This window comes from Neovison vison, chromosome 3 (assembly GCF_020171115.1).
Source record: "Neovison vison isolate M4711 chromosome 3, ASM_NN_V1, whole genome shotgun sequence".
NCBI lineage: Eukaryota > Metazoa > Chordata > Mammalia > Carnivora > Mustelidae > Neogale > Neogale vison.
The window spans coordinates 233,964,332-233,977,618 of NC_058093.1; the positions used below are offsets into that span (position 1 = coordinate 233,964,332).

The following is a 13,287-nucleotide window of genomic DNA, read 5'->3' on the forward strand; positions in this document are numbered from 1 at the left end:
TGGGGAGGGAGAGGGAGAGAGAGAGAATCCCAAGCAGGCTCCATGCCCAGCACATGAGCCCAACCCAAGACTCAGTCCCACAACCCCAAAGATCACAATCTGAGATGAAATCAAGAGTTGGACGCCTAAGCAGCTGAGCCACCCAGGTACTCCTGGATTATTTTTTTTTTACACAAAATTAATAATGGCAACATTTATTAATTTTGTTAAGTATTTACTCACCACCTACTATGCACAAAGCTACATTAGTTAGCTTTTGCTGGAAAACAACTCACTCCAAAACTTAAGTGGCTCGAAATAACAAATATTTGTTATTTCTCACAATTCAGCAGAGTAGTTCTGGTTTCAGCTGGCTTAGCGGTGGCTGGAAATCTTGGATGCCTTCACTTTCATGTCTAGGGCCTCCGCAGGACAACCGGCATAGCCGAGACTGCTAGGAAGGCTGAGGCTTCCCACCACATGGTCTTAATCCTCCAGAAGTCTACTGTGCAGCACTTGTTCTCATGCTGAGGGAAAGGTTCCTGCCTTCACGGGGGAAGCTGCCAGGCCTCTTAAGGCCTAGGCTTGGAACTCACACAAAATCGCTTCTATTTAATTGATAAAGCAAGCCCATGGCCAGCCAAGATTCCAGCTGGGGGAACAGACTCCGGCTTTCGAAGGGTGAGGAGCAGCAAATAATTTGTGAGCACTTGTTTGGTAATCTACTACACGGGGACAATTTTAGGAGCTAGGGTTTAGCAAAGCACCAATTAGACAAAAATCTCTATCCTCACAGAGCTTACCTTCTAGGGAGGGGAGACGGACAGTAAGAAAATAAATAATTATAATAATTGATAGGTCACGTCGTAATAAAAGCCACAGGAAAAAAGCAAAGCAGAAAGGGCATTAGGGGGTGCCAGTCATGGTAGATAGCAATTTTTTTATTTCTTATTTATCTATTTATTTTATTTATTTGAGAGAGAGTGAGAGAGAGAGCATGAGAAAGGAGAGGGTCAAAGGGAGAAGGAGGCTCCCTGCCAAGCAGGGAGCCGGATGCGGGACTCGATCATGGGCCTCCACGATGACCTGAGCCGAAGGTAGTCGTTCAAACAAGTGAACCACCCAGGTGCCCCAGTAGATAGCAGTTTTAAATAGGAGGTCAAGGAAGACCTCATGGAAATGAAGCCATCTGAGTAAAGACTTGGAGGAGGAGCAAGCAATATGATATCTGCAGAAGAAGCTTGCTAGGCAGAGGGCTTCCAACCCGTGTAGGACCTTACTGACCATTGTAAGATCTCTGGCTTTTACCCTGGGTAAATGGGGAGGATTTGCAGGGTGGGAATAGGAATTTGGAACACTGGAATGACATATCCAACCTACTACACCTTTGCAATCCTCCATAAATTTTGGATATACTACAAAGAGCATGGCACTGTGAGGAATTACTGTGATTTCGATTTTGGGAAGACACAAAGCTCAAAAGTTGGCACAACTTACCCTGTTTTAAAAACTATTTTCAAGTTACTTTTGGAGCAACGGGTATTAGATGCTTGTGGTCTAAATTTCAAAAGATACCAAAGAGCAGACAGACAGTGGAAAGTAAGTCACCCCCAGCCCCTGACTCCTGCCCGCCCCCCCTCCCCGTATCCTCCACAGAGGGAACCACTGTTACCAGTTTCTCCAGTATTCTTCAAACACAGCCTTGGTATATATAGCACGATCAAACCTCTAGAACATACCTCAAAATATTTCACTAAAGTGAATACTGGCATTGTTAAAGATGTCCAAGCAGAGAATGTCTAATTTCTTTGTCATTCCTGATGTGCCTTTTCTTGCCACATGCTGTCTTCTCCTTTTTCCTTATAGACAAGTGCCAAACACTTTCAACCTATACCTTTGCTCACCCTGCTCCGTTCTGCTCCCTCCTCACAGGAGTTTCCACCTACTGGAAACTCACCCAGTTGTGGTGCCACTAACCACAATGCCTTCCCTCTCCACCTTTCTCTCCTTTGAATCTCTGGACCAAAGAACATCCACTGACCCCTCTTTATTTTATCTTATTTTTTTAAATAGGTTCCACGCTGGGCACAGAGCCCACATGGGGCTTGAACTCATGACCTTGAGATCAAGACCCTGAGCTGAGATCAAGAGTCAGACACTTAACCGACTGAGCCACCCAGAAGCCATCCACTATTTTTTAAAAAAATATTTTATTTATTTATTTGGCAGACAGAGATCACAAATAGGCAGAGAGGCAGGCTCCCTGCTGAGCAGAGAGCTGGATGTGGGGCTCGATCCCAGAACCCTGGAATCATGACCTGAGCTGAAGACAGAGGCTTTAACCTACTGAGCCACCCAGGTGCCCCCACTATACTCTTTTTAAAGCATGTACCTCTTCACTGTGGTTTTTCTAGTCTTCTAGTTTAATAACAATTTCCCTTGATAGGCTGCAAGTTGGGTAAACATTTAGAAGTCCTGTTTTCTCCTCGGGTCATTTATGAACTTTATCTTGCGCTGCGCAAAGTACTGGATTGTAATGAGATAAGGAGTTCCGCGTTAGAATGAGAAATGATTTTCATTAAGAAAATCTTACTGTGAAAAACAACAACTGGGGTGCTTGGTGGCTCAGTCTGTTACGCGTCCAAATTTATCTCAGCTCAGATCTTGATGTCAAAGTTGTGAGTTCAAGCCCCACACTGGGCTCCATGCTGGGAGTGGAGCCCACTTTAAAAAGAAGATAAAAGGGGCGCCTGGGTGGCCCAGTTGGTTAAGCATCTGCCTTTGGCTCAGGTTGTGATCTCAGGGTCCTGGGATCGAGCTCCACATCGGAGTCCCTGTTCAACAGAGTTTGCCTCTCTCTCTCTCTCTCTCTCTGACCCTCCTACCCACTTGTTCATTGTCTCTTTCTCCCTCCCTCCCTCTCAAAAAGAAAAAAAGAAGAAGAAGAAAAAAGGATTAAAACAACAACAGCTGAACTAAAGCAAATGCTTAGTCATATGTCTGGCTTAAATTCTGGCATAAGCTCCTTATCATCTCACAGACCGGTAACAACAGTTTGGGGCCCAGCAGCCAGGTCACGGATCATTCTGAGTAGTAATGTCTCACGCCATCTGCTCCTGGCCATGGGCCTCCTGATGCTAGGAGAGAATTCTACTTGCCATTTCATGAGCTCAATTTGGAACTTCCCTCAATGGGTCCAGAGAACCCTTACAAACCTGAAGGGGTACAGCTAAGGAACGACCATTATTTTGGAGATGTGACATTTGTAGGGTTTAGAATTCAAAAATCTTGTAAGTTATTCAAATAGGACCCGATCCCTATAAGTTCACTGTTACGCGAGTTTAAAGTCATTAGCACATCTGTAGAAGGCCCTTTGACAAAAACTTGAAACCCTGAAGTGGGAGGCCAGCCTTCTTGACATCACTTCATTAACACAAGCATATAAATCAAAGTTTTATTTTCATTCAGTAGCCCAGGGCTCTCCTCTCCTCTACGCCTCTCTGCTGGAGTGCTCAAGTCCCCTTGAGCCAGGACGGGACATGGAACACGTTAGCAAGTGGCGTATATCCGAGAGTGTTCTTCAGGAGTTCAGGAACTCATTTGTACCAACTCTAGGGCCAGTGCAAAAAAAGTATGGAGAATTGGTGGAATTATTAGTAAAATAAATATTTCAGGTGCATCTTGGTTCTTGATGATACCAATCATTGTCTCCTATTCGTAGATGCTAAACAATTCAAGAAATCACTGTTCTGGAAACTTTTTGTGGTCAGATTTAGAGACGTTAGTCTTTTTTAGTAGCTCATGTTTTTTCAGTTGTCTTCTATCAGTAAAGAGCGCCAAATTTACATCACTGTCCTAATTCCTTCCCAAATCCCAAACATGTATTTCTAGCAGCTTATGAGCTCTCTCTACCCAGGTGATTTTTCTCAACTAAATTTGAACCGTGTTTCCCCACCAGGTTATAGATACAAAATCACAAGCATAATCTGCCGTGTGCATACAGTTTTGGAAACTATAACCACACCAATTATGTACCAGCATCCATGTCCTCTGGTCCCCTTCCCTCCTGAACTGGCCCTTCCCCATTTCGTAGCAATCCTGAGTTTCAGGGGGGATTAACTCTACTTCCAGCATCCCTGATAGGCCCTCACTGGTGCAAATCAAATTGGGGTAATCTTATCCCCCCTGCAATTAAATTTGAACTAGACACTGCACTTAGAGATGGCAATGCCCTGTCCCCTAGGATTAATGTAAGTTGGTGCAGTTAGGGCAAAGCCAAGCGCTTTTGTTCACTGGATACGTGAAGTAAGTCTCTCACTCCCACTGGCTGCTGCTGCAGAAAGCCTTAGCTTTGAAAGTCTGTAACAGAAACTGGCCTTAGGGTAAATCACATGGAGGAAAGTAGAACTGAGTGAATTTTAAAAAGAAAAGGAAAGAGGTGCCTGGATGACTCAGTCAGTTAAGCCTCTGCCTTCAGCACAGGTCATGACCCTGGGGTCATGGGGCCCCGCATCGAGCTCTCTGATCAGTGGGGAGTCTGCTTCTCTCTCTCTCTCTGCCTGCCTCTCTGCCTGCTTGTGATCTCTGTCTCTCTCTGTCTCTCTCTCTCTCTCATAAATAAATAAAATCTTGGAAGGGAGGGAGGGAGGAAGAGAGGGAGAGAGGGAGAGAGAGAGAGAGAGAGAGGGAGGGAGGAGGAAAAGCAGTAGCAGCTGCGGCAGCCTGGGTCAAACCAGGTCATGTCTATGACCTAATTTCGAACTTTTCATTACACGAGCCGCTATTCCTCCTAATTATTAAAGTCAGTTTGAGTTGGGTTTTCTGTGTGGGTTTTTTTCTGTTACTTGCAACTCAAAGTATCCTAACTCCTACAGCTTGCCTACAAAAGCTATTAAAAATCAACCAATCACAAATATGTATTAGTCATTAGACATAATCAAGGCACTTGAGAGAGTCTTCAGAAACTGAAAAATGGGCTATTTAAAATCTAGCTGGAAATAAGCGATGAGGGTCACGGTAACAGCAGCAATCACCGACGACGTAGTCCTCTTTCCGAGCCAGACACCATGCTCTGCTTCGCACTTAAAATCCTGCTTCCCATTCACAACAACCCCGGAAGGTGAGGGCAGGTAAGATTATCCCTATTTCCAGAAAAGAAAATGAGTTCGGAGAACTCATTAGAGAAAAACTCTCTAAAGGCCTGATACACGAGGGAGGCCATCTCAGATTTCTTCCTAAGTTCACATGACTATACGTAAACTTTGTTCGAACCAAAAGCCTGATGTATTGCCTGCCACATGTGCAAAGTCCATCTGCTTTGTGAGTAACCTAAAGGAAAACCATCTTGTCCCTGCGGCATCTCAATCAATGCTCCTGCTCCCCGTGCTCCTTTACGATAAAACTCGTGATGCCTGCCTACATGCTCATCTGTAACCTTTTCAGCTTTTACAAGATGTAAAAATGTACATAAGCCTCTAGAAACTGTTCATCCTCTGGAGCACCCTCTTCCTGTGAAAAGTGTTTCCTGAGCAGTTGTCCTAACTTGGGCTCGAATAAAACTCTCTTACTTTCTGAGATCCTAAAAAGTTTGTTCAATTTGCTTTGACAAAGCTTATGTACTTTCACAAGCAAATAAGAAATATAGAAGAGGGGCACCTGGGGTGCTCAGTCGGTTAAGCAACTACCTTCAGCTCAGGTCAAGATCCCAGGATCCTGGGATCAAGCCCCACATCGGGCTCCTTGTTCCACAGAAGCTTGCTTCTCCCTCCCCTTGCTGCTCCCTTGTTTGTACTCTCTCTATCAAATAAATAAATTAAATCTTTATATTTTTTAAAGGTTTTGTTGTTTTTTTTTGTTTGTTTTTGTTTTTGCAGAGAGAGAGAGAGAGACAGCGAGAGAGGGAACACAAGCAGGGGAATGGTAGAGGGAGAAGCAGGCTTCCTACCAAACAGGGAGCCCAATGGGGGGCTCGATCCCAGGACCTGGGATCATGACCTGAGCCAAAGGCAGACGCTTAAGGACGGAGCCACCCAGGCACCCCAAATAAATAAAATCTTAAAAAAAGAAAAGAAAGAAATATAGGGGAATCTACACCCAAGTCTGTGATGTCAAGGACTGCTAAGCTTTTAATTATGCTCTTTATGTGATTCTGCTATTATGTGAACTAAAATTCAAAGAAGGGGGGAAATCATGTTAAATCATTGATATTTTGCAGGAAAAAAATTGAAGAATATAATATAATAGAATATGAGCTTAAAATATTAAGATAAATGTCAGGCACAGTAACAAATATAAGATAATTGTAACACTATCACAACCTTCCAGAAGACAGTTCCACTACAAAAAAAGATTTGGACTTAGAAGATCACAAGCATGAGCTTTTTTTTTTTTTTTTAAGATTTTATTTATTTGACAGAGAGCGACATAGCGAGAGAGGGAACACAAGCAGGGTGAATGGGAGAGAGAGAAGCAAACTTCTCACGGAGCAGAGAGCCCAATGCCGGGCTTGATCCCAGGACCCTGGGACCATGACCTGAGCCAAAGGCAGATGTTTAACGACTGAGCCAGCAAGGCGCTCCAGGAATGGGCTTTTTTAAAGCATTCAATTCTACCTGCTAACTTCAAATAAAATAGCAGCAGTTATAAAAGTTGTAACTAGAGCTAACACTTAGAGAACGTGCCAGGCATTTTTTTTTAAACACTGTAGAACTCTAACTTCCTATAACTCACTGAATCCTTACAAAAACCCAAGAATGCTGGGACTAACATGATTCCCATTTTACATCTGGGGCAAATGAGGCACGCAGAGGTTAAATAATCTGCCCAAAGTAGCAGCAAGGAAAGGACAGGACAGGATTCCTGCCCCAGACCTTGTGCCCTTCAGAATTCATGCTCTTAACCATCATGCTAGAGATACTCAAGCATGTAAATGTCTTGTGAGTAAAACATTTGAATATCTACCCGGCAAGGCTATAAGGCAGGAAATGTGATTTACAGTTTGGTGTGACAGAGAGAATGTATAAAGGTTTTGGCTCCTATTAGTGGGGCTCGACTCAAAACCAGGCTCGGCAGCTTACTAGTTCTGTGACCCTGGGGGTGTTTACACACTTCTTTCGGTCCCAGATACGGGACTATCTGCCTCCCAGATCCAGGACTATCTGACTATCTGACTTCCAATACAGGCTGCCATTATTCCTTTCTGTTCTTACTAAAGAACTCTGTTACCAAGGCACTCTCCCAGAATATCGTCAAGCAGCCAGTTAATTTTAGAAACACCTATTATTTGAATTAAAGTGGACATTAAAAAAAAAAAGTGGTTTGTATGCAGGCAAAGCTTGTGCTGCTGACAAGTCGGAAAAGGAAAAAATTATTACCAATTACTTCATAAAACTTCTATGGAGACATAAGATAATACTTTTCAATTACTTAAATGGCTCTACCACAAAACCAGATTCTAAGCAGGAATGCAGTGAGAAGTCTTAATTTGCACTTTGAATACTCTAAACATAAAAAATACTAAAAAAAAAAAAAAAAAAAACCACACAGTGCTTTAAACTAGCTTTAATGACACCTACCATGTCTGCAAAAGAACTGAATGACGACTTTGCACTGATCGGATCTGGTGAAAATTCTGCAATTCTCTACATTTCTTTCGAGGGAATTCAGACATCTAAAGATGGGCAGAATTGACTGTAACACAAATACAACATAGAACAGCACATACTTAATACGGTTTTGGTTAGTTTAACTAACAAAAGAAGAGTATGTATATTCATAAGTAAATAGGTTTGGCCTACATGCTTTTTTTAAAAAATATTTTTAAATTTTTATTTCTGCTTTGAACTATGTGACTATGCAATGTCAACCTTAAAAATAAAGTAGCCAATGGGGTGCCTGGGTGGCTCAGTGGGTTAAAGCCTCTGCTTTCGGCTCAGGTCATGATCCCAAGGTCCTGGGATCGAGCCCCACATTGGGCTCTCTGCTTAGCATGGAGCCTGCTTCCTCCTCTCTCTCTGCCTGCCAGATAAATAAATAAATTCTTTCAAAAAAAAAAAAAAGAAAAAGAAAAAGAGAATAGCCAATATTAATTTCTTTTCTGGGTTCAGAAGGTATTTTCCCCTTCTTTTAACACTGTTTTTCTCTCTCTTTTTTTTTAAATTAAATTCAATTAATTAGGGGTGGGTGGGTGGCTCAGATGGTCAAGCATCTGCCTTCACCTCAGGTCATGATCTCAGGATCCTGGGATCGAGCCCCGCATCGGACTCTCTGCTCAGCATGGAGCCTGCTTCCTCCTCTCTCTCTGCCTGCCTCTCTGCCTATTTGTGATCTCTCTTTGTCTGTCATATAAATAAATAGAATCTTTCAAAAAAATTTTAAAAATTAATTCAATTAACATAGTATAATATGAATTTCAGAGGTAGAGTTTGATGAGTCATCAATTAGTTACATGTAACACCCAGTGCTCATTCTATCATGTGCCCTCCTTAATGCCCATCACCCAGTTACCACAAACCCCCAGCCACCTCCCCTCCAGCAACCCTCAGTTTGTTTCTTTAGTAAGAATCTCCTGGGGCACCTGGACGGCTCCATCAGTTAAGCATCTGCCTTTGCCTCAGGTCATGATCCTAGGGTCCTGGGGTGGAGCCCTGATTGGGCTCCCTGCTCAGCAAGGAGTCTGCTTCTCCCTCTGACCCTCACCCTGCTCATGCTCGTGCTCGCTCGCTCTCTCAAATAAATAAAATCTTTAAAAGAAAAGAGAGAGAGAGAGAGAGAGTCCTTTATGGTTTGTCTCCCTGATTTCTTTTTTTTTTTTTTAAGATTTTATTTATTTATTTGACAGACAAAGATCACAAGTAGGCAGAGAGGCAGGCAGAGAGAGAGGGGGAAGCAGTCTCTCTACTGAGCAGAGAGCCCGATGCGGGGCTCGATCCCAGGACCCTGAGATCATGACCTGAGCTGAAGGCAGAGGCTTTAACCCACTGAGCCACCCAGGCGCCCCATGGTTTGTCTCCCTGATTTCATCTTATTTTATTTTTTCATCCTTTCCCCTTTGATCCCGTTTCATTTCTTAAATTCTACATATGAGCGAAATCATATAATTGTCTTTCTGTGGTTGACTTATTTCACTTAGCATAATACCCTCTGGTCCCATCCTTGTCATTGCAAATGGTAAGATTTCATTTTTTTAAAAGATTTCATTTATTTCTTTGACAGAGAGAAAGATCACGAGTAGGCAGAGAGACAGGGGGAAGCAGGCTTCCTGTTGAACAGAGAGCCAGATGCAGGGCTCAATCCCAGGACCCTGAGATCATGACCTGAGCCAAAGGCAGAGGCTTAACCCACTGAGCCACCAAGGTACCCCAGATTTAATTTTTTGATGGCTGAGTAATATTCCAATATTCCATTGTACATATATACCCCATCTTCTTTACCAATTCATCTGTCAATGGACATCTGGGCTCTTTCCATAGTTGGGCTATTGTGGACATAGCTGCTATAAACATTGGGGGGTCCTGCATGCCTTTTTTTTTTTTAATTTTATTTATTTATTTATTTGACAGAGAGAGAGATCACTGTAGACAGAGAGACAGGCAGAGAGAGAGAGAGGGAAGCAGGCTCCCTGCCGAGCAGGGAGCCCAATGCGGGACTCGATCCCAGGACCCTGAGATCATGACCTGAGCCGAAGGCAGCGGCTTAACCCACTGAGCCACCCAGGTGACCATCCCGCATGCCTTTTAAACCATGTTTAAATGCAGAATAGATGTTATGTCCTGTGTAATAAAAATTTCTACAATACCAGAGAAAACCAGGGCCACTTATATTTACCTTCATTCCCAATTTGCAATTTAAATTTGATGTTTTCGAATCATTCTCATTTACTTTCACTGAGGTTGACCATTGATAATGTTGAAAAAACAGAGGAGAAAAGAGGACACATCCGTATGCTGACCGACAAGAATTCACAGATCTTAGAGCAAGCTGAAAAATAAGAGGTATTAAGGAAAAAACTTTTTTTAAATGATTTTAAAAATTCTATTTTGTTTAAGACTGCAATTAAATGTGTTCAAATAAGGCTGTGGGATGGTAACTGCATTATATGGACTACCTTATACATATGAATTATTATAAATATTAAATGGGTTGTGTCATCATTGTATATTGAATTCGCATACATCTCCATACATGGATACACATCTATATTGAAAACATGTAAGTAATACCTCTAAAATCTTACATGTTGAAATTGTAAAGTTGTAAATGCCTTTAACTTTAATTCAATAGAAGTTGGCAGAAGGCAATTTAAAAGGGGGTAAGAAGATGGCAGCAAAATGACAATCTCTTGCCTTATCTAAAATGAGAAACCAGCAGTCAGTGCCAGCCAACTACTGCCACCTGGGAATGCTGGCCTCAAACTGTCAGATCTAAGTTTTTAAGAGAAGAAAGAAACTCAGATCTTTACGTGGACCTTCCCAATTTTTAAGCTTAGGAAATTTTTTCACTTGGGGCGCCTGGGTGGCTCAGTCCTTAAGCGTCTGCCTTCAGCTCTGGTCATGATCCTGGGGTCCTGGGATCAAGTCTCTCATCGGGCTCCTGCTCAACGGGAAGCCTGCTTCTCCCTCTCCCACTCCCCTTGCTTTGTTCCCTCTCTCACTGTCTCTCTCTCTCTCTCTCTCTGTTAAATAAATAAAAATAATCTTAAAAAAAAAAAATTGAGTGCACGGGGCTCCCGGGTGGCTCAGTGGGTTAAGCCTCTGCCTATGGTTCAGGTCATGATCCCAGAGTCCTGGGATCGAGCGCTGAATCGGGCTCTCTGCCCAGCAGGGAGCCTGCTTCCTCCTCTCTCTGCCTGCCTCTCTGCCTACTTGTGATCTCAGTCTGCCAAATAAACAAATATAACCTTTAAAAAAAATTAAAAATTTAAAAAATGAGTGCAATCCCACAAAACATATTTAGCCTCTTGACCATCAGTTTGCAAGATCTAACTTAAACCTCGTGTGTTTCTCTGCATTTTTATAATATGCTTTCAGTGTATTCAGATATGTCAAATAAAGATGAATAGTGAAAGGAATAATTACAATTTCTGGGTTTCCAAATTAACATTCAGTCTGGACTGGGATCTTTAAACATCTTCTTTTGCCTTAATAGATGGTATATCTTACTTACACCTTTTTCAGATGGGTCTAGCCACAGCTCGTCACTGATTCGTGATAGAGCTTGGATTGCTTTTCCAAATACTACGAAGAAAAAGAAAGGTACTGCTTACATTCTTTCCTCAAACAATAAATACAAATCATAGGACTACTTCAGCATTCACAGGACTCAAGTTTTAATGCACAAAGAACAGTGTTTTATAGACCAATGCTAAAAATTGTTTTAAATACATAATACTCTTGACAAAATGTAAGACATATAGTAAGAGCTCAATAAATTTACAGTGTGTGCAAAATGATAAATTGCACACTCTTCCTTTCTGTATATCTGCATGGAGCTACTGTGGCAAGCCAATTTCCATACTAACATATTTTTAGACTTGGTTTAAATACATATATTACCTGCCTCCTCTCCCCTCCCAAAAAAGAAGTGTGAAAACAGAGCATGGAGGGATTTGAAGGAATTTAATAACTTCATGGGTGGCAAGGTCAACACAGAAATTAGAGGCATTCAAGATGCATCTCTGATACTTGAGGTTAGCGTGCAAGATGCCAGATCTTCCCACCAAACACACTCAGATGCCGTGTAAGGAAGAGAGGCTAGGCTGGGTGACATATCTGTCTAATCTGATATAACAGTATTAATATTCTTAACAATTATGAATAAGTACAAAATGTGGCAGATAGAGGATACTGTTGGGCTCTATGCTCAGCATGAACTCTGCCTCTCTCTCTGTCTCCCAAATAGATAGATAAAATGGATGGCCACATCAATCTACAGAACAGTAAAAAAAAAAAAAAGAAAAAATTCCAGAACATAAAATCAAATTATAATGCTTAAAAATCAGAAGCGTGTGAATTGGGGATGCCAGCCTGAAACTGAGATAGAATGAAGGGGGCTGGGGTAGTGGGGAGGTTAGAGGCATTTCTCCCTTTTTACCACTTCCTATTCAACACTTTTTCCTGGAGCTGCCTGATGTAGACCTTTCACTCATCCAATGAATAGTTTTTGAGCCCCTACTATGTTCCGAGTACTACCTACCGCCATGCGGGCAGAGCAATGAACAGGACAGGAATGGATCCTGCCCTCCCAGTGCCTTGAGCCCTGTCCAGGAGGAAAAGCAAAATAATCATACAAATATTTGTTTATTGAGAACTGAGCTATATACACTGCTACAGAAGTTCTAGAACACCGAGAACCTGTAACAGCCGGGAGCTTGTGCTTCCCTTTCCTGTTCATTACTACCGTTCCACGGATGGCCTCAACCCGGAGGAAGCTAACCACGACACAAGATGCCCTTCTACAGTCACTTCCACGTTACAATCTGTAGGAAACCGTTCTTCTCTTAAACAGAGACTTTCTGGAGTAACTGATGTGTAAGTACCATCGATAACATATAACAGTTCCTGCGCCGTCCCGTCTATTACTGAGCTCTTTACATGCCTGTTTCATCCCTACAAGCCCTATGAAGAAAATGCTGTCATTATTCTCATTTTTACAGATGAGGAAACGGAGCCCCACAGTGATTCAGTGAATTGTCCCAGGTCCTACATCGAAAAATGGTAGAATCCGGAATAAAAACCACGCTGATGCTTTCCTCGTGGGACTAAAATACTTGAACTGTTCAAGCCTCTTTTTCCCCCCAACTCCTCCTCACGCAGTCCTTATCATTCTGAGTTTGAGGCCCGCATTCCAAATCTCTGTTCCAATGGTGCAGGTTCATTTCACGGACACTGAAGACCATAAATACTATGCATTAATCAAAGCCGATAGGCCCTCTTCCTCCCCTCGGAAGCTACTAGGAGCCTGGATGGGTGGCGGTGGTTCATGGCCACGCCTTGTGTTGCCAACCCCTACACATAACGGACAAGGGGGAAATCGCCCCCATGAATCTTATAAGGTCTCTCTCTCTCTCTCAATCGCCCTTTTTTTCTTTCCCTTTTCTACATAGGAAGGCAAGAAAGTCGCTCCACCTTTCACCTGACTGCCGCTCATCCCGCACTTCAGCATGGCCGCGGCCCCTAACAAGCCGCGCTCCAAGGCACGCCTCTGCTCGACGGCCCCCAGATGCCCGGATGTCGCCCGTTCTTTTCGAGGCTTCGAGATCTTACTCCTTCCCCCCGCGCCCCCCCCCCGCCACCATTTCCCAAGGAGCAG

At 42.9% G+C, this 13,287-nt stretch overlaps 1 protein-coding gene across 4 annotated transcripts in view; it reads right to left on the reverse strand.

The window, feature by feature from the left end:
* The window catches only part of RAD9B (RAD9 checkpoint clamp component B), a 35,120-nt gene extending 21,877 nt beyond the window's left edge, over window positions 1-13,243 (reverse strand). The window contains exons 1-5 of one of the 4 annotated variants that reach the window (XM_044244286.1): window positions 13,104-13,243; window positions 12,172-12,234; window positions 11,143-11,213; window positions 9,805-9,957; window positions 7,554-7,668 (exon numbers count right to left, since the gene is read on the reverse strand). In XM_044244286.1, the coding sequence (XP_044100221.1) occupies window positions 7,554-7,668; window positions 9,805-9,957; window positions 11,143-11,213; window positions 12,172-12,234; window positions 13,104-13,140 (439 nt within the window). In that variant the 5' untranslated portion in view covers window positions 13,141-13,243. The remainder of the gene's footprint in view (window positions 1-7,553; window positions 7,669-9,804; window positions 9,958-11,142; window positions 11,214-12,171; window positions 12,235-13,103) is intronic. The other 3 variants (XM_044244288.1, XM_044244284.1, XM_044244287.1) reach the window with 3 other exon arrangements.
* Window positions 13,244-13,287: the final 44 nt, after the last annotated feature.